The 22,260-nt window shown below is 41.1% G+C and overlaps 1 protein-coding gene across 4 annotated transcripts in view; it reads right to left on the bottom strand.

Moving 5' to 3' along the window:
• Window positions 1-19,159, bottom strand: part of tcf4 (transcription factor 4) — a 302,082-nt gene extending 282,923 nt beyond the window's left edge. The window contains exons 1-4 of one of the 4 annotated variants that reach the window (XM_028601084.1): window positions 18,852-19,159; window positions 18,608-18,699; window positions 18,184-18,222; window positions 12,514-12,586 (exon numbers count right to left, since the gene is read on the bottom strand). In XM_028601084.1, coding sequence (XP_028456885.1) covers window positions 12,514-12,586; window positions 18,184-18,222; window positions 18,608-18,679 — 184 coding nt within the window. In that variant the 5' untranslated portion in view covers window positions 18,680-18,699; window positions 18,852-19,159. Of the gene's footprint in view, window positions 1-12,513; window positions 12,587-18,183; window positions 18,264-18,607; window positions 18,741-18,851 lie in introns of those variants that run through there. The other 3 variants (XM_028601086.1, XM_028601085.1, XM_028601087.1) reach the window with 3 other exon arrangements.
• Window positions 19,160-22,260: the final 3,101 nt, after the last annotated feature.

Below are 22,260 nucleotides of genomic sequence, written 5' to 3'. Positions count from 1 at the left end.
GTTGGCTGCCTCTAATTGGAGTGGTGTTTGTTGCGGAGAGGTGTTGAGCGCCGCTGTAATTGCCAGGCAGGCTGGTTGACGTTCCCCGTCTCTTTATTTTTTAAGGACCGGGTAATTAGGCTCGGTGGTTGCGATTGTGCCGCCATCGTTGCTGGTACGAGCGAACAGGTGTGGGAGCGAGCGCCGAAAAAAAACACCCACTGACACCTCGCTGACGTTACGGAGGAGAGAGCTGGCTGCGAGGGACGTTTACCGCTGACAAGAGGGCCCAGAGTCGTGGAGGTGCTGAAGGTGGAGGACTGAAACCATGACCGCCACGATGGGGAGGAATAGTGCAGATTGTGTGACTGAGCAAAGAAAAGACACTGACACTTGAATATAATAACCGTGGACTGTAAAAAAAAAAAACTAGCGGACGTAGCGGCAGTGACGTCACCCATTGGTTTGTCTATATCCACAACGTTCAGGTTCCGGGATTGTTCAGGTGCCGCGGGAAATTCCGCCGCTTTCTTTGTGTTGGAATTTTAAACTCCGGCAGATTTCTGAGGACTATGGTTAACTGCTCTTCAGATCCCTGCAGGGTAAGTTCAGACAGCTAGCTAGACTATCTGTCCAATCAGAGTTTTTTGTTGCACATCTAAAAACAACTTTTGAACGTACACGTGTTCCACCAAAACAAGTATCTTCCCGAGGCTATTTTGCAGAGCACCATTGCTCCGTCCGGTGCTTAGCGCTGCCCAATACGATTGTGATTGGTTTAGGGACATGCCAATAAACACAGAGCATGTTTTTCTCCCATCCCAGAATGCTGTGTGGCACTCGCCAGACCCTCCTCCGCAGCGCTGTGAAGGAAGGTCTGGCAATGCGAGACTACCCATTGTTTTGTGGACTGCAATTTGGAAGCCTTGAGCTTGGTCATTTGACCGTTGCCATCTTGTTTTTCTAAAACCAAGCGCGGCGATTTTTGAAGAGAGGGTGGCGCTGGGGAGGAGGACGCGACCAAGACAGTGTTTTTATGGTTGCAAGGGCCCTGCGCTAAGCTAAACGCTAAAGAGGGAAAGTTGCCGATTTTCAACCCTTCTGAAGCGAGTCATCCAGTAGAGATTTATCGGCTGAACTCCAGGTACTGGTGCCGTTTACCTAAGTATAGAAAAGTGGCAAACTTAGCATTAATTTACCAGCTAACGCTGGCGGAGCTAGCTAGCTTGGTTTGTATAACGCTGAAAAATACATTTTTAGGCAATCGAATGTTCCAATTACCTTTGATGAAGTGAAAACACACAGTGAAAGGGTCTGATTTTAAGACGAAACATGGACAACACCAAAAAACATGACTAAATTGTACACAGTGCCATTTATACGTATAGCACCAAAAACCAGGCTTACTAGGAGACTTAACTTAAATCCAACTAAACACAAAAACATCTAAAGTTACAGTAAACTACAGAGATTACACTAAACCCAAACTGGATAACCAACTGGGCCAACCAATGTCAATGTGGGGCATACAGTAATAAATTGCATTACTTAGCCGTAGCTATTAACGGACGGTTTATGAGAGCAGCCTGTTGTGCGTCGCCTGGTTTGTGAGAAATTTGTGTATGAGACACAAATGAAAACTAAAAATCAACTGACTCATCAATCAATGCAGTGTTGCATCAAGAGTGTTTAAAATGGCCCTGCATTATTACCTGTGTCCTTTCTTACAGAGGGACACGGTGAATATTACCACAAACAAGGGGTCAAGAGGGGGCTTATACCTGAATATTTGCACCTTACTACACTTACAACTTAAAGTGCTCATATCGTGCTCATTTTCAGGTTCATAATTGTATTTAGAGGTTGTACCAATAGTTTTATGTGGTTTCATTTTCAGAAAACACCATATATTTATTGTACTGCACATTGCTGCAGCTCCTCTTTTCACCCTGTGTGTTGAGCTCTCTGTTTTAGCTACAGAGTGAGACATCTCACTTCTGTACCATCTTTGTCGGGAGTCGCACATACGCAGTACGTACTGCTAGCCAGTCAGTTGCGGAGTATGAGGGAGTGTGTTCTAAAGTGACCACGTCTGTCTCTGAAGTAAAGGCTGGACTACAATAGAGCTGTTTGGAGCAGTTTGTGAACAGTGTTTTCTGTTGGAGATGGTAAGTCCCTTTGGGGTGGACTTTGGGCTTTTTCACTTTGTAAACCTATAACATGCACAAAAAAAAAGATACATAACACAATAAAGGAAAGGGGAAAAGCCAAAAAGCATAATATGAGCACTTAAAAACACTAAAACCAGCTAAAATAAAGCTCTCAAGCCAAATTAAACAACCCAACTGGGTTAAACCTAAGTCAAAGAAACCAAACAGAACTAAATATAAACTGATATGTATTCAACAGCTAAGCATCGTCTTTGGGGAAAACATATGGAGCTCCGACTCGGTAGCGAACCGGCCCGTCGAAGCAAGCGGCACGTCAATCTCCTGAGCTTTGAAGAAACCCACAAGCCCACGCCGAGTTCTCACAGACGCTAACCTTGAAATCACTGCCATTATTAGCGGAGTCATTATTAGCATTAGAAAAGCAAATGGGGCTAATAATATTTGCCATTATGGCTAAAAAAGCCTATTAATCCCTAATCCGCACCACAATTAAGAGCATGGTTGGTTGTTTTTGTGAGTCGTTCTGCATCTCCTTGACAATTTAGCAGCCTCAGAGGCAGAGAGAGGGTGGGAGGGTGGGAGGGTGGGAGGGTAAGGTATTAAGAGACTGGCTCTTGCTCTCCATCTCTATTTTGAAAGCGATCAGCCGGGGTGTTTTTGAGTGACAGGCGTATCAGAGGCAGATTTGACTGGATAGAGACAAGAGGGTGGCGGTGGGGGCGTCGCTCGCCGCGTTGAAGCGCGTTATCGGTCTCGGTACAAGTGCATCAAATCAAACGGGAGAGGGGGTATTATTACCCCCTCTCCCCTTTTTTCTCCGCTGTGAACTGTGACTTAATAAGCTATGCCAATTAGGGGGAACAAAAATCAGGCATGCCATCGGGGCTATATCTATCCTTGCCCAAATTTCTTTGCTAATGCGTGAAGCTCGCTGGAAGAGGCGACCCCGCTGCTGTGTTTTTCTGTTTGGCTTTGGCTTTGACAAGGAAAAGAAGAAGAGGAAGGGGTGGAAGACGGCACAAAAATAAAATTAAACAGGATAAAGCCTATTGATTTTGCGATCGTCTCCCTGAGAGTTGATTTCTTTTTAAGTCTGTGTAATATTCTTTATCTTTCTTATTGTCAACAAATCCCGAGCAGGAACCAACAATGAATGGATCCTACTAACAAGCATTGTTTGTATATCCATAGCCTGAAATATCATTCATCTGTGCCACAGAGCTGTTATCCAAAACTAACTACCGTGACCATAGTTGTGGCTTGTGACCCTTTAAAATTTTGGTATATTTATACTTTGGTATAATGTAAGTGGAGCATACTGAAAAAATCTCAGCAGCAGTTTGATAATATTATGTGTAACTTTGCCTTATCTAGTATCGATAACACAAAATACCCATATGAATATAATGATAATGATTTTAACATGCCAACGCTGGAAACCACTGCTACTTGGGCTTACTCTCACATACACCGTCCTGCTGCCGGAAATACTCACTAGGAATGTGTATTGAGCCGCTGCTGAAAATAGTCCCCAACATGTTCACTATTTCTTCCTGTTTAAGGAACATTTGCTAAAAACTTAAATGCCCAGGGGTCCCATTTATAAAACTGTGCGTAGGATCCTTACTAAAAGTGTACTTACGCCAAAAAGCCAAAAATAGCCCAAAACCTTGGCTATTGACGACCAAACACCGTGCGTACTCAAATCTGTAATCAATGCTCCCTTTATAAATCACAGATTACCCACAAGTGTGCGTACGTGAATCAGCCTCTTATCCCGACCTGTACACGCCCATTTTTAACCAGAAATAGTCAGGGCAAAGCACCTCGTGAACGCTGATCAGTATGTTCACCCTTGTTCTTTCGTTACGCCGAATCATGACGACTGACGGGGGAAAAGCAAAAAAATTCTCAGACGCTCGGGAATTGCTGCAAATTGAATTATAATTTCGGGCCTGTTCTTGCACAGTGTAGGGAAAACTGATCCATAGACTACCTATATAAATAATACCGTCCAAAACGACTTATAGCTTCGATATACCAGACCTATAGCCTATGATAAGATTTAACAGAACTATATATTATATCCAAACAAGCCTTAGTGATAAAGCTGAAGATTATATATAATAATATTTATATAAAACATTTAGCTGTCAGCCATTTCACTCAGGAAACAGCCGGTTGCCCCCGGAGTGGCAAGGACCTGTATTTGGACCGGGATGGACCGGGATGGCACGGTTCCGGCGCGTTGCACTCTCTACTGGACCCAGTTCAGTACATAGATCCAAGCTTTAGGAAATTTAAATCATCGTCATGGTCCCTGAAGCCTCTTTCTCTCCTGTTTCTTGCATTGGCGTAGTCCTCCTGCAGGGCCAGCAGTGCCATCATGCAGCATTACGCACGGGGGCTCACCACAGCATTTATACCTTTACAACAATTTGTGATTTTTAACACTTGCCAAAATCCCAGCATCAACTGGTGGTATCCCCCCACCCCGAGATACAATTTGAAGACAAAAGTCTGATAGGCAAACACACTTTTCTTCATGCAGGTTTTGTCACAAACAGTATTAAAGTTCGGACTGATAACGAGGACATTAAGGGTAACGATTGCTCGAGAGCGTACGGCTGTATTTCCAGACTTGGACATTTGATGATACGTGCACAGTATTAAAGAAGTTATTTAGCTATTTACACTGTGTTCTGCAGTAATCTAATGCTAGGGTATTTGATGCTATCCTGTATTCCATGGAGTCGGGCCATCTCCTCCTCCTGTAGCTTACAATGTGACGGCGAGACAGCGCCGATTGAATATTAAAGTGCTCATATTATGCCCATTTTCAGTACACTCAGTACAAGCGCAAATAACACTGCTGGATTCCATCTTCATGGTAGTGGATGACACGGAGTGAAGAAATGTGCGTGAGGCATATCAATACTTGAACATATTACGAGTTATCTTTCCCACGTGTACTTTCTGTAGTCTGACTTCAGTTCACCACCTCACCATCTGCGTCGCCGTTTCCCATCGTCTCCAAAATGTGCGTACGCATCGGTCAGCGTTTGCCCGGAGGACCGCACATTCTCCCGTCAAGTTAGTTTTTTGTATAAATCACAACCTTTGGCGTACGCACATTTTCAGCCCCGTTTTTTTGTGCATACGCCATGTTTATAAATGAGATGCCAGGTGATTTGGGAAATTACTGAACCAATGGGGTTGGGGCTGAGTTGGTTTTTGTCTGGACTGTCTAAAGACCTAGAGGTTAGGTTAAGTGTGAATGGGACAGTGAATGTCTGTCTCTATGTGTCAGCACTGTGACCCGCCTATCAGCTTCACCCCCCCCCGACCCTCAAGTATAAGAGGGTCTGGCTGGACAGAATAATGTGTGGTTTTGGTCTGTTTGTTGATGTAATTTGTTGAAAATAAGAACAATATAGTAGAACACCAGATAACCTATCGTTTCCTTCTTTCATTTAATTTCCTTTCCTCCTTCCTTCTGTTCTTTTTCTTCCTTCTTCCCACACCTTACCTTTCCTTTCCTCCCTCTTTTCTCTTGCCCTCCCTTCCTTATTTCTTGCATCACTCCTTCCTCTGTCCTTGTTTTGTTTCCTTTCTTCTTTCCTTCTCTTCCTTTCATCCTTACTTCTTTTCCTTTCCTATAACTTTTGCTTTTCTTTCTTCCTCATTTCTTTTCCCTTTTGCTGTCTGTCCGTCATTCCTTCTTTCACTTTCTTTCGGTTTTCTCTTTTCCCTTTTTCCTCTCCTTCCTAATACCTTTCCTTCCTTCCCTGTTGCCTTTCCCATATTTCTTCTTTCCTTTCTTCCTTATTCAGTTCATTATTTCCTTTTATTCTCCCTTCCTTCCTTCCCTCTTTACCTTCTTTTACCTTTCCATTCGTCCTGCTTACATTTCCTTCCTCTCGACTTTCCTTTCTTCCTGTCCCTCTTTTTTTCCTCCCTTTCTGCTGACACTTGAGGAAACACTTCCTCCACCGCTCGTTGCCAACTTTATGCTCCATGGCAACGGCAATGATGGTTTGCCCTCCCACCCCCAAAGCCCCCTACCCTGCCCGCTCTTTGGTGCCAACGAAACACACAAACACTACATGTACAAACACACACACACACACACACACACACACACACACACACACACACACACACACACACACACACACACTCAAAATCTGTCAGACACACATTTTGAATCAATCCTCTCCCAACACCGTTGACAGGGAGACAAACAGTGGATCTGAGAGGTTACGCGTTTTAAAAAAAAAAAGGAAGGGAAAAACACCACAACCAGCCAAGACCTGAAATAGACGAGTGGCGGTGGCAGCGGTTTTGACAGGCGGAGTGAAGCCGCTCGCTGAACGGCCTTCATCCAGGAAGAGATTAGAAACACACACAGAGTTTGAAGTGTGCATTATCTGTACAGGGATGATCCCAAAATAAGACGACGACAATGGCGAAATCTCCCAATAATTAAAACGCCTAATCCACTTCCTGCTCGGTGATGACCGTGGGCTGAGCGTGTCAGCCAGGACTCGTGAGGGATTGTGCGCCATTTATGTTTAGATGCTTTTGTGTTTAAAAAAAAAAGAAAAAAAAAGGGTGAATTCATCGCCCCAAAATACGAGGATTTACACGGAACGAGGAGAGGGCTTCAGAACCGAAATGTATTCACTGCATTGTGGGAAGAATGTCATTTTAAAATCAAACCCCCTACGTGAAGGCATGTTTGGAATAAATGCCACTACTTCCTCAAAAGCATCAGCATCAACCAAATCCTAAAACCAGTTTGGATTCCCCTGCCTGACTGACTGACGGGTTATTTTTACACACTACTGTGTTTCGTGCTTCCATCCGTCCACGTGTCTCCTTTGTGGTCTAATTTTGCTGCTGATCTTGTCCTTCTTTAGCCCTTTTTGGCAACCTTTCTGAAGCATTTGGGGACACTGTATTTCTGCATTGTGGCAAAAGACCCCGTTAAAGTAATATGCCGGCGCTAGCTTAGCTTAGCGTAGTCAATGGAATCCTTTGTTGCCGGTTAGCATGTCGTGAGTAAAAGTGAGCCAACGACAACAAAAAAACAACGTAGATACTTCTTTTGGCCTACGTATTCACAACGAGAACAAATAGCAATGCAGATTAAGACTAGACCATTTCCTAGGCAGATATTGACTATTGGGACTATATTGGGTGGAAGCACAGCCGAAGCACTGCTACATGGGCGCAGAGATATCCCGCAGTGCTGTGTATCAAACCTCAATACTTACTTTTTGATCATATACGTATGCTATTTACTGATGTGGACCATCATTTTGCATTTTTTTGTTTAAAAAATGAAAATGGCTTTTTTATTATATGAAAAATAAAACATACTGTTTTTGGTGTCTGTACAAAAATTCAAGTAATTCAAAACATTTCAAAAAAGTCCACTGAATAACCAAACACGGGCATTTAACAATATTTTGATCTTTTTTGCATTCTGATGTATTTTTCAACGACAATCTTGTGATTCTTTCCTCATGTTCCTCATTTTTTGTTTTTACGTTTCAGTTTCAACTTTCTGTTAATCAGTGTCTTTTTTGGCATGGAGGGGGAGGCGTTGGAGGGGAGGGGCCAAGTCTTCTGTATCCACTGCCCACTGCTCTGAAGCCTGGCATCACCACACAGCTAGCACACGCTGACGTCTTCCCTGAGTTGACCTGGTACTCCCAAACAAAGCAAATATGTTCAGTTACACTGTGAACCCAGATTTAGTTGTAATTCCACAGGTGCTAGTTTAGCGGCAGAAAAAATCTATTTTTTTTTTATTTTACTCTACAATGGCTCTTATACGCCGTCGTTTAAATATAATGTTTACAGCGTTTTTTTTTTTACAAAGTCATGGCACATAGTGTAGGGCTGGGCAAAACATTGACATCGATATAGGAGGCTTGATTTCATATTAAATTTGGGATATCGTAATATGACACAATGTTGTCTTTTCCTTTTAAAAGGCTGCATTACAGTATAATAATGAAATTTTCTGAACTTCACAGACTTTTTAAGCTGTTCTTTAATTTGCCTTTACCCACTTAGTCATTGTATCCACATTACTGATGATTATTAATCAAAAATGTCATTATATAAATATTTTGTGAAAGCACCAATAGTCAACCCTACAAAATCATCACAATATCGATATTGAGGTATTTGGTCAAAAAATATTGTGATATTTGATTTTCTCCATATCGCCCAGCTCATACAGTGCATGGACCCAGTTCAGTGTCGGCATGTCCCAGCCTCTGGCCCCGTCCCAGCCTTTGGAAACCACTGCTCTCATGGCTGTGTAGGTCTATAGAGTTCTAATTAGCTGCATTCACAAACAGCGTCGGGCTCATCAAAATGCCGAGGCCTGCAGAAAGCCACAGCAGGGGTGAGCACAGTGTGTGTGTGTGTGTGTCTGTGTGTGTGTGTGTGTGTGTTTTGCATCTTGTACACGTGGGTGTTTAGACGTGTGTGTGCGAGTGTGATTTGTGTTCAGGGATGAGTGCAGGCATGTGTGACATCAGTGTGTGTTCTGGTATCGAAAGAAGAAAAAAATAAAAAAATAAATAAAGATTGACATCGAAGCAGCAAACTGAGGTCCAACAATCACTACCAATTCTACACAAACTGGGGCTTTTCTTTTTTTTTCCTTTTTCCTTTCCAAAAATCGTAATATTTGTCGTCCCTTTGTCACATTTGTATGCAAAGCACAGGAGCAAACGACACCACCGAAACCGGCGAGCACAAACGACAACAACCGCACAACCAAGCAGTAAACAAAGAAGACGTCTCTGCATCTCTCTGTTTTCCAGCCAACAAACAAAATGGCTTCCGAACGCCGTTTGGAGGCAAATAACATGAGCGGGAGCAACAGAAACAACCTGGTTGTTGCCTGTGAAATAAATATATATATACATACATACATATATATCGTACAATAAAATGCTGAAAGGTGAATGCAGCATGGCCTACAACCTGATATATGATCACAGCAAAGAGGTTACATATATGTAACTGTACATCCAATCATATAGGAAGCAAAAGCAGGAGAGAATTCAGAATCGGTCTTTTGTAATAAAAAGACTACAAAATATCCTATCATTACTGCAATATCCATATCTACTGTATGCTCTTTGCAAAAATTGTCTATGTATATGAATATTGGAGATTCATTTACCAACCTCTGCTTATTTCATGTTCAATTAATTCAAGCTGAACAACTGTCAACTGACAAAAACATTCCAGTTGACCAACCAGCTAATAAACTAGCTCACTATGCAGCCAAAAAACTCCCCAACTCACTTTTTTTTTTAAACCTTTGAAAACATATGAGAGGTGGGGGGCGGGGGGGGACCCCAACTCTCAGCAATCCAACTAAACGTACTACATGAGGCCACATTGGATCATACGGAAGCTCAGTGCTGCCACGCTTGAAAAAGAAAAACGTGTCGGTATCACCGCATTACATTTTTATTGTAATAACAAGATATTTTCACTTTTTAACAAGATTAAAAAGATTTTCTAGTTAGAACTTGATAAGTTCGTATGTTGTAATAACATTAACATCTCTTGTTAAAACATGAAAATATCTCGTTACAACGTGAAAAACATGTTATTACAATAAACATTGCAGGTAATAACGTGATACTGACACGTTTTTTTCTTTTTCAGGCATGGCAGCACTATGCTTCCGTAGCATCATCGCTCCACTGTCAATTACTCGATTAGCAAGATTTTCACTAAGCAGAGAGGGAGATTGCACTCAAACTCCCACAACTTATATACACATCAGGGGTGTCAAGATTTCAATTAAAAAAATCTAAAAATCGATTGACATTTGCATTCAATTTTCAGTCATCGCAAATCCAAAGCAGATTGTGATTCTCCCAGTAATCGTTTTTCACTCCACCCCCCATCTACTTGTGCACGCCCGAAGAAAAACAACTAGAGCTTTAACAATTCCACATTTTGCTGTACAATTAATTGTCTTTTAATTGGATAATTGTCTCTTTTAGTCAAATTTAAAAATATTCAAGTATTACCTTTTTTAAGTTTTGAATGAATCCCGGGATACATCTTTTGGTTATATAATCACTGTCATGTTCCCAGAATGCAGAGTTACTTGTAGTTCCTAGAGTCTCTAAAAGTAGAATGGAGCCAGAGACTTTAGCTATCAGGCTCCTCTCCTGTGGCACCAGCTCCGAGTCTGGGTTCGGGAGGACACCGTCACCGCATTTTAGAGTAAACTTAAAACTCTCCTCCTTGATAAAGCTTATAGTTAGGTATAGAGATGTTCCGATACCGATACCGATATCGATACTGCCTAAAACGCTGGTATCGGTATTGGGAAGTACTGGAGTTTATGCACCGATCCGATACCACGTAAAAAAAACCTAAAGAAAATCTACGTTAAAGTAGTTTATTTATGTTGTTTTTCCGTTATAACATGACTGTCAAACTGGAGAATAAAAGAAAGTTCTGTGGCATTCATTGTTTGTGTTTGTTCATGTTTCACAAAGAGTTTAACCTGAGCCAGACTGACAACAGAGATAGAAATAATATCACATCCATACAGGGATAGTAGTATAAAGTTGTTAAAACATAATAAAATATATGACACACTGGTATCGGATCGGTACTCGGTATCGGTCGTTACACAAGTTCAGGTATTGGAATCGGTATCGGGAAGCAAAAAATGGTATCGGACCATCTCTAGTTAAGTAGTGAGGAGTTGCAGCGTTCAACACAATACAGGAAGTCCAGTTTGAGTAAGACATCCGTGAGTTTCTCATACTCTGACAGAGGAGTCTACCACTCAGAAAAGTCAAAGTTGTTAGAATCTTTTGTCACGATGATGACAAGGTCGACAGTATAAATGCAGCATCCAAATTACAAAAGGCATCTCCCAGGAATGTACTGTATGCTGTATTGATGTCAAATTGTCGTCTGCCACAAGTTGAGTCTCGTTCAACTTTTTTGCCAGGTGACCCTGCAGTTTTTTGTTTGTTTTTTTTTTGTTGCTGAAGGCCTCTGCGTTGGCAGTGCTAGACTGGCCTCTTTCAAATGGATGCATTTTTTCCACACGGGGCGGAAGTCAGTCTGAGCGTGGCCTAAGTGACTGCCTGACTCAATCAATCAATAACACATGGAGTAGGTACACTCACTAACTCTTTGACTCACTGGCTTCCAGACTGACTGGATGAATGAATAAATGGCTCGGTGTTTTGGTGACAGAGGTGCTGACGGACATGAAGCAACTTTACCGACAGGCTCGCGCTAACATTTATTAATTTAACTAACATTTCAAAGTCAAAGCCAGCAGGTTCCACCACTCATAAAACCAAACTGGGCATGCTTGACATTAATAACCCCACTGTGCAGAAAAACACAGTGAACTGATCTCCACACACACACACACACACTCGCACACACACACACACACACACACACACACACACACACACACAGACGCACGCAGAAGCACACACGCACAGAGGCAGGAAAGAATGAGGGCAGCAAATCAGAAAAACAGGAAGTCTCCTTCAGGAATGAACTTGAGCAGCTGAAAACAAACGTGTTGCCCCAAAATAAAGAAACATAAAAAAAAAAAAAAAAAAAAAAAAAAATCACACCATAAACCAATGGCTGTATTTTACACCGTGACATTCATATGTCACTTCACTATGACATGCAAGCAGCATACAAACTAAGCATGAGCACAGAACAAACAGTTACGTTACAGCTGATTTGAACAAAATAATTCTCAACTTCCTTGGTCAAAGTCAAGCAGCCAGTGTGTATAAATCCACTGCTGAAAATAGTCCCAGACCAATGCAACTAATACTTAGGATGGGTTCAAATGTAGTAATAGAATTCCACTGCACGGACTGTGTGTATGTGACGAGTAAGGAATAAAGTTGGTTTGTTGGGACTAGCTCATAATCAAAGCCATATAATCAGACCAGGACACCTCACTGTTTGAGCAACATGAAAAATGTAAAAAGGACAACCAGCTCAACAATAGCCAAACAGAGTATCCACAGAATTCTCGATCAAGTATCAGCAGCATATAAAAAAAATAAATAAATAATCCTGCAGTTTGAAGTCTCCTTAAAATAAAAACATAACATAAAAAGCAAAACAGCATAAAACCCCAAAAACTGCATGTACAGAACATGGTTACCCACACAAGGAAAACAGCAAGCAAAGCAGCAGCAAGCAGGTGTAAGAGGAAGGAGAAGAGGAGGATGAGAGAGGATTGAAAGAAAAGAAGAAGGGTAAAAAAAAAAAAAAAAAAAAAAAAAAAAAAAGGAGAAGGCTGACGTACTTGAGCCGGAGAAATGTCCGCTCCCCAGGGAAGTCGGCCCGTTCTTTCCACTGCTAACAGGAGGGGAAAACATCTACAAGACAAACAGAGCGCACATTACCTATTAAGAGCACTGGCACTACACACAGCAAGACACATGTCTACAGAATCCTCGCTGCAGCTACACATGAGAATTAGCCTCCTTCCAAAACGCCAGGGCAACATTTGGCTGAAAAACGCTGCTGCCAGATTCTCATCACATTACAATCGTGCTGGGAAAGGTCTTCATTTTCTTATGGTCACTCAATATTCTTCATGTTCCGCTTATCCGAGCTTTTTTTTCAGTTTTCAAAATAGTAGATATCATTGATACGTTTTGGAAGGAAACTATTTTTGGGTATTTACCAAGAAACAAAAGGTCCATCATCACTAGAGCTGGGTATCAGTGGGTAACATTTCAAAACTAACAATCAATACCAAAATGATTTTTTTTTCTAGATTTAAATTATAATATATGTTTTTCATTTTAAAAAGTAGCCAAGGCTTTCAAATGTCTTTTTTTTTTCAAAGCTCAAGAAGTCCTGCAACAAGTTTGCAGAAATAAATTGCAGTCTGAAAATTGGGGAGATTTTGATTGAAATCAGGAACTACAGTATCTGAACAAAGAATAAATAGACAAAATGATAAATCTGCCCAAGGATTTAATGCCTGAAGAGGTGGGACAAAGTCACTGTTTTTCAAGTCACAAGTAAGTCCATAGTCAAGTCCCAAATCAAGACCAACATGTCCATAGTCAAGTCTTTAATCAAGACCAACAAGTCCATAGTCAAGTCCCAAATCAAGACCAACAAGTCCATAGTCAAGTCTTTAATCAAGACCAACAAGTCCATAGTCAAGTCCCAAATCAAGACCAACAAGTCCATAGTCAAGTCCCAAATCAAGACCAACAAGTCCATAGTCAAGTCCCAAATCAAGACCAACAAGTCCATAGTCAAGTCTTTAATCAAGACCAACAAGTCCATAGTCAAGTCTTTAATCAAGACCAACAAGTCCATAGTCAATTCTTTAATCAAGACCAACAAGTCCATAGTCAAGTCCCAAATCAAGACCAACAAGTCCATAGTCAAGTCCCATATCAAGACCAACAAGTCCATAGTCAAGTCCCAAATCCAGACCAATAAGTCCATAGTCAAGTCTTAAATCAAGACCAGTAAGTCCATAATTAAGTCCGAAATCAAGACCAATAAGTCCATAGTTAAGTCCGAAATCAAGTCGAACAAGTCCATTATGTAGTCCCAAATCAAGACCAACAAGTCCATAGTTAAGTCTTAAGTCATGACAGGTAAATCTAGAGTAATGTCCAGAGAGACGTCCAACAAGTTCTAGGGTCAAGTCCCAAATCAAGACTAGCAAGTCCAGAGTCAAGTCCAACGTCAAGACAGGCAAGTCCTGAGTCCCATGAGAAACCAGGTTAACCCTGAGTCCCGTGGGTGACAGGTAAATCCTGAGTCAAGTCCCAGGACAGGTAAATCCCAAGTCAGGTTCCAAGACAGTTAAGTCAAGTCTCAAGTCAAGGCCAACAAGTCCCAAGCCAGGTCCAAGTCCTTTCCTTTGTGTTCCAACTCCTTAACAAGTCAGTTTGTGCCCTCTGAAAAATTTTGTGTCATTTAATGTTGATAGTAGACTTTAAAACATTTAAAAACTAACTGATCAATCACACTTGGTTTGTTATTTCTGTGAAACAGTTACGGTCATTGGTAGTTTTGTAACCACATTTTTTTGTCGACATTTGTTTTTATGATTGACCATAGAACTGTTTACATCCCAAGTGTCACCTGTTATCTGTCTGTTGGTCAGTACAGTACGGACATACACACCTTTCCGTCCTGCTGGCGCTGCCTCATTGGCTGCTGTCAGTATTTTTTATACCATTATGGTCCATTTTCTGGCTTGATGAGAATATTGAGTCCTTCCAAGTCAAACAGGTAGAGTCTAAAGGCCAGTGGTCATTAGTGATCAAAAAACAGTTGTTACAAGTCGGAAGTATTCTGGTTAGTGACACGAGTCCACACCTCTTGATGGCAGCTTTCCGTACTTTTCAATACTTGATGCTACGGGCACATTTTGGTCTGTACTCAAAATGCATACCCAGTTCAATCGATACCCAGCCCTAACAATCACACAGACTCTCAGCTCAGAGCTAAACCCAGATATGAAGAGTTCATTTTCCAAAACACTGCGGGAACATTTTTTTGGGAAGCAGCAATAAATCAAACTCCTCATTCGGCATCTGTGAAAAAAATAAAAAATAAAGCAGGATCACTCAAATCACCTGCTCAATTTTTTTTATAAAATGTGTTTTCATTCAAAAGTGTCACTTTTGCCGCGTGTTTGGCCGGCTCATTTTTGGAACGAAACGCTTCATATCTACGTTCTGTCTGACTGAGATAATCATCAGAACTAGTGACCATCTGCTCTACACATCTACAGGAAAATAAGCCCACGGTTGAAGACACAGACTGAAGCTGAATACTGAGTCCGGTTGTTTTAATGTGCAAGCTACTGTAAGAAAAACAGTTCATCAAAGTGAGACATCTGACCGCGACGGATGACCTCCGTGGGCAGACACTGGGCCCGTGTGTGTCGGCGTGTTTGATGGTGAAATCTCAGTGATCGTGGAAACACTCGGAGCCTCCTACTTTCAGATGCTAAAAGCTTTTCAGGATTACAGGTTTTGTGGGGTTTCTTTGAACAGAAACACAATGTAAGTCAATTAGACCCTGACTTGAACCATAAATACTCGATCCCTCATCAGAGCTGCAGCGATTAGTCAATCGATTGGTCGTCAGCTATTAAATTAATCGCAAACTATTTTGATAATCGGTTTGAGTCATTTGTTATGAAAAAAAAAAAAAAAAAAAAAAAAAAAAGGAGGTAAAATTCTCTGATTCCAGCTTCTTAAATGGGAATATGTTCTAGTTTCTTTACTCCTCTGTGACAGTGAACTGAATATCTTTGAGTTGTGGACAAAACAAGACATTTGAGGATGTAATTTTGAGCTTTTGATCGACATGTTTCACAATTTTCAGACATTTTATGGAGAGACAATTAATCGATCAAATAATCGACAGATTATTGAAAATACTGTGAATCTAAAACGTCAGTTGCAGCCCTATCTGTCATTGTTCTTCATCCGCTGCCTGTGGGGCCTGTTAAGTGTGTATGTCGGATGGTGAGGTTGCTTCCTCGCGGCTGCGACAAATAAAAGGGGAAAACAAAAACGCTTGCGAGATATAAAAAAAAAAAAAGAAAAAAGAAAAAAAAAAGATTATTAGCAGGTCTATCGATATCCCCGTCAAAGCACTGGGAGCTGCGGGTGTCAGCTTGTGGGCGTGCAAAGACAGATGATCGCATAAATTAATGTGACCGGCCTGCGTTTCTAATGAGAAGAGAAACAGTCGAGCTTCTGCCTCCCTCCTTTGTTTGAACATTCTTTCACGGAAATATCATTTAAGACTAAGGCTGATTGGCATTTCTTGGTTAACCTGAAAACTCAAACACAGGCTATATGTCTATAATATTCCTGTGATACATCTCAGGGACTCAAGAGCTACTAAATAATTGTGTGATGATTATATTTTTGTACTTTTGTGCACAAATATAATCCTATGGTGACTTGAGAGTATGTGTCTGCATCTAATGAGATTTATTTGCTGTATGTATCGTTACATAAAGTATATTTATATCATCACAGTATCCATTATAGAGACTTAATATGTCTCTTTGGTTCTAAATTATAAATACAATTATCTTATTTAATGTTTTCTTCTAATAAAAAAGGTCACTGTACCAGTTTAGAAATATATGCTGAGTTTACAGGGATCTTACTGGACATTTGTGATACTTATGCACTATAATACTTCTATAGAGACTTTAAAAATGGTATTTATGATATAGCCAATAAGCATATATAGCCAATACACCACATACTGTGTAATTAAAATATTGCTATTTAGGCATATTATATGGCTGTGGTTCTCATTTCTGACCTAACAGTGATCTTATTGTATGTCTTTTGTTCGAAATCTCACAATATTCTTATAGAAATCAGAGATTATCATGTTTCAGTGAGGTTATAGTGAGTGGGGCCGGGTTAAAATAAACTTTGTTTGAGTGATCTGATATCGATAAATAAAATCCCAAAATGTGTCTTATAATTGATATTTTAATATATGCCCTCTCTTTTTTTTTAACCATGGATGTGGTGATATATATATTAATCTGGTGCATTATAAAAAAAAAAATATTTGAGGGCTGCTTCTTGCTTGGACAATTTTGACCTAATTGAATCAGAAATGTAATCCAAACGGGACCTTGTGAATCGGAATCGATTCACGAAATCGCTGGCGATACCCAGCCCCGATACGGAGTTGATACACACTATATTAAAGGATTCTATATTGGAAACAATGAAAATCCTATAGGACTTTTTGACTAGGGGTGTTTATTGAAACCTCGCTAGAATGCAGCTAAAGGGAAATATTTTGTCGGATTATCACTCTTTTAATAGCTTGAGAATTCAAATCTATGATATCTTGACACTGTTTCTATAATGCTGCTACAGTTACACTGTGCACTGTTACGTGGGCCTCATCTGTGATCTTGTGATATTTGTTTATTGCATTAACATTCCAATGGAGATTGAAATGTATATATTAATGGGGATTATATCTCCTATTTGGGGCATTTTCGTGCAGAATTACTATTCTCACATCTCATACGATATGCTAATAGTGCCTCCTGTGATACTCCGGTCACTTACATTGTGCATGCAGGCCTCAGCTGTGCTCTTATTCTCTTTATTGCATTAACATTCTTGCAGGAACTTACAATAGGCCTACTGCAAGAAAATGTACTGTAGTGATTTTTTTTTTTCCCCTATATTTGCATGTCACTCAGTATCACGAGCCTCATTCCTACTGATATTTTCTGATTACATTATATTCAGGCTGTCTCTCTACATTTCATAACAGTATAACTCAGTCAGGGTATTTTTTTTATTTTTTTTTCCCTCTTCATTTTGGGGTTTTTCAGTTGGGTTTTTTTTTTTTCCCTCCTCCTCTTCAGACCAAAGTTGCTCCCAGAGGAGGAGAGGCGCACAGAAAACATGGCCAAGATCGGGGGACCTGCGCGTCAAGTAACATAACATAACACAGGCTGTTCTTAAAAAAAAAAAAAAAAACTTTTAACTTTGAAAGCGAGTCCTGAGTCGGAGCAGTGAACAGCCTTGCTGCAGGAACACAGACTGCACGGACAGTAAAGTGACACAGTGCTCTCTCTATGTGTCTGTGTGTGTGTGTGTGTGTGTGTGTGTGTGTGTGTGTGTGTGTGTGTGTGTGTGTGTGTGTGTGTGTGTGTGTGTGTGTGTGTGTGTGAGTGAGTGACTGTCATGCAGGTTCCCGATTCCACCATCGAGCCTTTTTTTTTTTTTTTTTTTTTTTGGTTGCATCTGAAACATTGTGTATACAACACGGTGCGGGGTGCATGGAACAGCCTCAGAAAACTCACACTGACAAACGAAAAAAAAATTAAAAAAAATAAAAACATTTTCTAAAATCCTATCACGGGCAGAGTAAAAAGCAGGCTACACATGAAAGGGTTAAAAAAAGGACTTAAAATGAGATATACTACCATGGATGTTGGGAACATTTTCAAATCGCTGTTTCGCATCTATAAGACAACAAAATTACCAAATGCAGCATCACAATTCTCTGCACACACACACACACACACACACACACACACACACACACACACACACACACACACACACACACACACACACACACACACGCACGCACAAACAAAAATGAAATTACAAAACCAATAATATGCACTGACTTTCCTGCAAGTTACTCTACATAAACACTTTTTATGTGCAAACAGTTGGAAGAAAAAAATAAGCAGCTTAATGTGCCGTGCAACTCCTATGGCTACATTAATAAATGTAAACAGTGGCCTCTGTCAGGGACGTCTTTTAATGTTCTCCTGCGGCTGTCATGATACTAGTCATTCTAGTCATAGTAACATTTAAGAACAAGATCAGTGTCCTTACCGCGCTGAAATCCAGTAAGTCACTCAGTTCCTTGTCTGTCCCCAAAGCTGCCATCCGCTGTTGATGATGCATTTTAGCAAAATCTCACGGACCTAAAAAGCAGAGAAACAAATGAAGAGATAGACAGACAGAGGAGGACAGGTAGACAGATTGATAGATGGAGAGATAGAGGGAGGGAGAGGAGAGAAGAGAAACGAGGAAGACCTCGGCTCTTCTTTCTTTTCTTTTTTTTTTTTTTGCGCACCGCACCGCGCCGCTCCGCGCCGCTCCGCTCCGCTCCCGGATCTCTTTTTCCTCCACGGCGAAATAAATCCAGTAAAAACGAGCCCGCAGCCTCGATCGCAATTCTAGTTCATCCTCGGGAGCACCGGGCTCAGTCCCGGCCGCGGTTGCTGCCTTCGCTGCACGAAAGAAATCGCAACAAGAAGAAGAAGAAAGAAAGAAAAAAAACTGACAGGAAATAAAAGAAGAAGGGGTAGGGCGACAGGAGCGGAGTCTTTTCGCGTGTGTTTTTGGTGTGTTTTTCTCCAGCCAAAAAAAAAAAAATAAAGAAAAAAAAAAAAAAAAAGACAAGTCCGAGAGCTATCCCCGCGTTAACACGCAGTTTGTCCGCCGGGAACCGACTGCCAGCAGGCTCACACAGGATCCAAATAAAATAACACGCTGGATCTCCGCGAGCCTCTCGGGGAAGGGGGGAAAAGGAGATGAAATGTGTTGGTGGCTGTTTGTTTGTCTGTGTGTCTGTCTGTGTGTGTGTGTGTGTGTGTGTGTGTGCTGTGTGTGTCAGAGGAAGAGTCCAGGCAGCGCTGACCGCTCGGCTGCGGCTGCTGAAGATCCCCGGGTGGAGAGCAGGACGGAGCCCATGTGCGTCTGGCACAGCCTCGGTGCGGTACATGTGTCGGTGCGGCCACCTAGCTTACACTCTACAGTCCGACAGCAGCGCGCCGAGCTGCTGCTGCTGCTGCTGAACAGGAGAGAGCAGGCAATCTGTGGGGGGAAACATTGATTTCAAACAAAAATTGGTTTGTCGGGTTTCATTGATTGATTGATTGATTGGTTGCAGTGATTGGCCGGTTCTGATTTGGATTGGGTAAATTGGGGTAGGGAAAGGTGATTTTTTTTTTTTTTTTTTTTTTTTTTATTAAAGGAACTGTAAGCCTAAACTATATAAAACTTTTTTTAATTAAAAAAAAAAAAAAAATATTATTTATATGTCGAATCGTAATCTTTTCATTATGATGAGGATTAGGGACACATGAAAAATATATTTGAGTTTGGAGTTTAAAGTCAGAAGTGTGAGACTAAGTCAGCATTCTGACTTCAAACTCTCTTCAGATTTTTGAGAAAAAAAAAAAAGTCAGAATCACGACTTTAAAGTCAGAATTCTGAGTAAAAAAAAAAAAATTGGACCTAATCCTCCATAATTTATTTATGTTTATTTCATATTTTTATTTTAATAATTTAGGTGGTCTGTTTTTTTATATCATCATTTACATTCCCTACATATGTCTTATGTATTTCTGAATCTTTCTTGATGTATTATATGTGATAGTTTTTGTTATTGCTTTTTTTTGGTTATTGGTTTGCCTAACAAGTGCGTGAAACAAGTGCAGTGCTTGACCTGCATGCTAACCCCCCCTCTCCCATGGGTCACCACTTAAACCACAACAGTGCCAAACCCCACCCCTCTGGAAATACTTTACAGTACTTTGCTTTTTTTTTTCCATGCAGCCCACAGCCTGCAGGTATAAAATGGCTGGCCTATTTCTGCAAATTACACCCTGCATATGCAGGTTTCTCTCAGAGAAAAAGCCAGCTAAAACACACAGGTGCAGGTAGGACATAAAGGCTTATTTGTTGCGGTGTAAAGTGGTGCTGCCTGTTGGCCCTTCACAGCCTTTCACTCTCAAACAAACTACAAGCCATGTAATAGCGTATAGAGAACGCAGTAGAGAGCACGGACCCACACGCTGTTACAAAATTCATGAGTGCAAGCATGTTTGAATCTGTGTTATGTGCCTGATCTGAGGTGGATTTAATCAACCGTTTTGCTGTTGAAAGGGTTGACGGGACGATCTTGTCACACGTGAAGTGGACAGTGAGCACATCACAATTCTCTTTATGCGCTTTATCAAGCCAGCACGCACCTGACAGACGAGACTGTCCCCCCCCAAAAAAAAACACTCCCATAGGTCGTTTGTTCAAGCAGCACTTACGACTCATATTTACATTTACAGTTGACAGCTCCCCCTTGTGGCCATATTAGTTATGACGGGAGCAAAGCAGAAAGTAAGGTTTAGGAACATCACGTTCGGCATCACGTGCGTAACCGGAAGTAGAGTCTGACATCTAACGTCTGATTTTAACGCAAACCACGATCTTTTTCGCAACTTAACAAAGTTGTTTTTGTGCCTAAATGTAACCAAACTGACTGTTTCAAAACGTTAAAGATGTGTTTAAAACTACGACCGATTATGGATGGAAAACGCTCCTGTGGGTCATATTAGAGGTAGGAACAAGTGACCCATATCGTCGTAGGTTTGGAGGACTTGTTGGGTTATACACTTGCGTACTGTGCGTGAGCCCCAAATTAATTTATAAAGCACAACAGCAGACCAAAGTGCTGTACAATCAAATATAATACAGATACATCAACAGAACACGGTAAAAACAGAAAAACTCGATTGTGCGATCGCATAATTCAATGCATAATCAGCCATTTTTTAAGAAAACGTGCCACATTATCAAGGATTTTTGCCCACAACAATCACAAAAGAACTCCGCATTTTTCTGGAAGGACTGAGTAAAGATACAAGGACCAGTTTAAAGACAAAATGACAATAATAGTAAGGCAACTACCATAGTGTGTTTAAAGCCTGAGAATAAATAAATGTGTTGTAAGACGGGATTTAAAAACCAGGCACTGTAGGGGCCAGTAGAAAGGCAACTCATTCCAGAGGTTGGGGGCTACAACTGTAGAGGCGCGCTCAAAGATTCTCTTAGGTGCCATCCACACGGAGATGCTTTTTGATGCAAACGCACATGTTTTGCATCGTTTGGGCCGATCGTCCAAACAGATCCTGTAAACGCACTGCCTGAAAACGCACTTTTTTTAAACCTGGTCCCAGGGTGAAAAATTTCTAAAAGGGCTTCCTTTTGGCTTTGTTTGGATGGTGAAACCGCATACCGTTCGTATCAATGATGTCATCGCCCCACCACTCAACCTCTTTTACACCCTCTCTTACCCGCGGCCACTGACACACACGACTGCGGTGAAGCTAAGCGAGCATATCCCATCTCCATGGTCAAACCAGCTCACTTCATCTAAATACTTTGTCTCTGCTCCCTGACACTTTCCTCTGGATTCTACACAAGAAATATTGCTAACGTTATGTAGCTAACGTTAAACATCGCTAAAGTAGCTGACCACTCCAGCAGCGACGTAACGTTAGCGTTAGCTGCTATGGCTATCTGTTTATAAAGTGGAAGTAGACAACTTATCAACTAGCTAGCTAATCTGTCTGCTTATCAACTCCTTGAACGGATTATAGTAACTTTTACCACGGCTTATTGCAGAAAGGCTACTGCAAGAAAAACGAGTAGATTATCAAAAAGACATTGGATCATTGATGTTTGTTTGACTGCCGATGTTA

This window comes from Perca flavescens, chromosome 16 (genome assembly GCF_004354835.1).
Source record: "Perca flavescens isolate YP-PL-M2 chromosome 16, PFLA_1.0, whole genome shotgun sequence".
Lineage (NCBI taxonomy): Eukaryota > Metazoa > Chordata > Actinopteri > Perciformes > Percidae > Perca > Perca flavescens.
The sequence above is the reverse complement of the archived record's forward strand: the minus strand, read 5'-3'. Positions and strand labels throughout refer to the sequence as shown.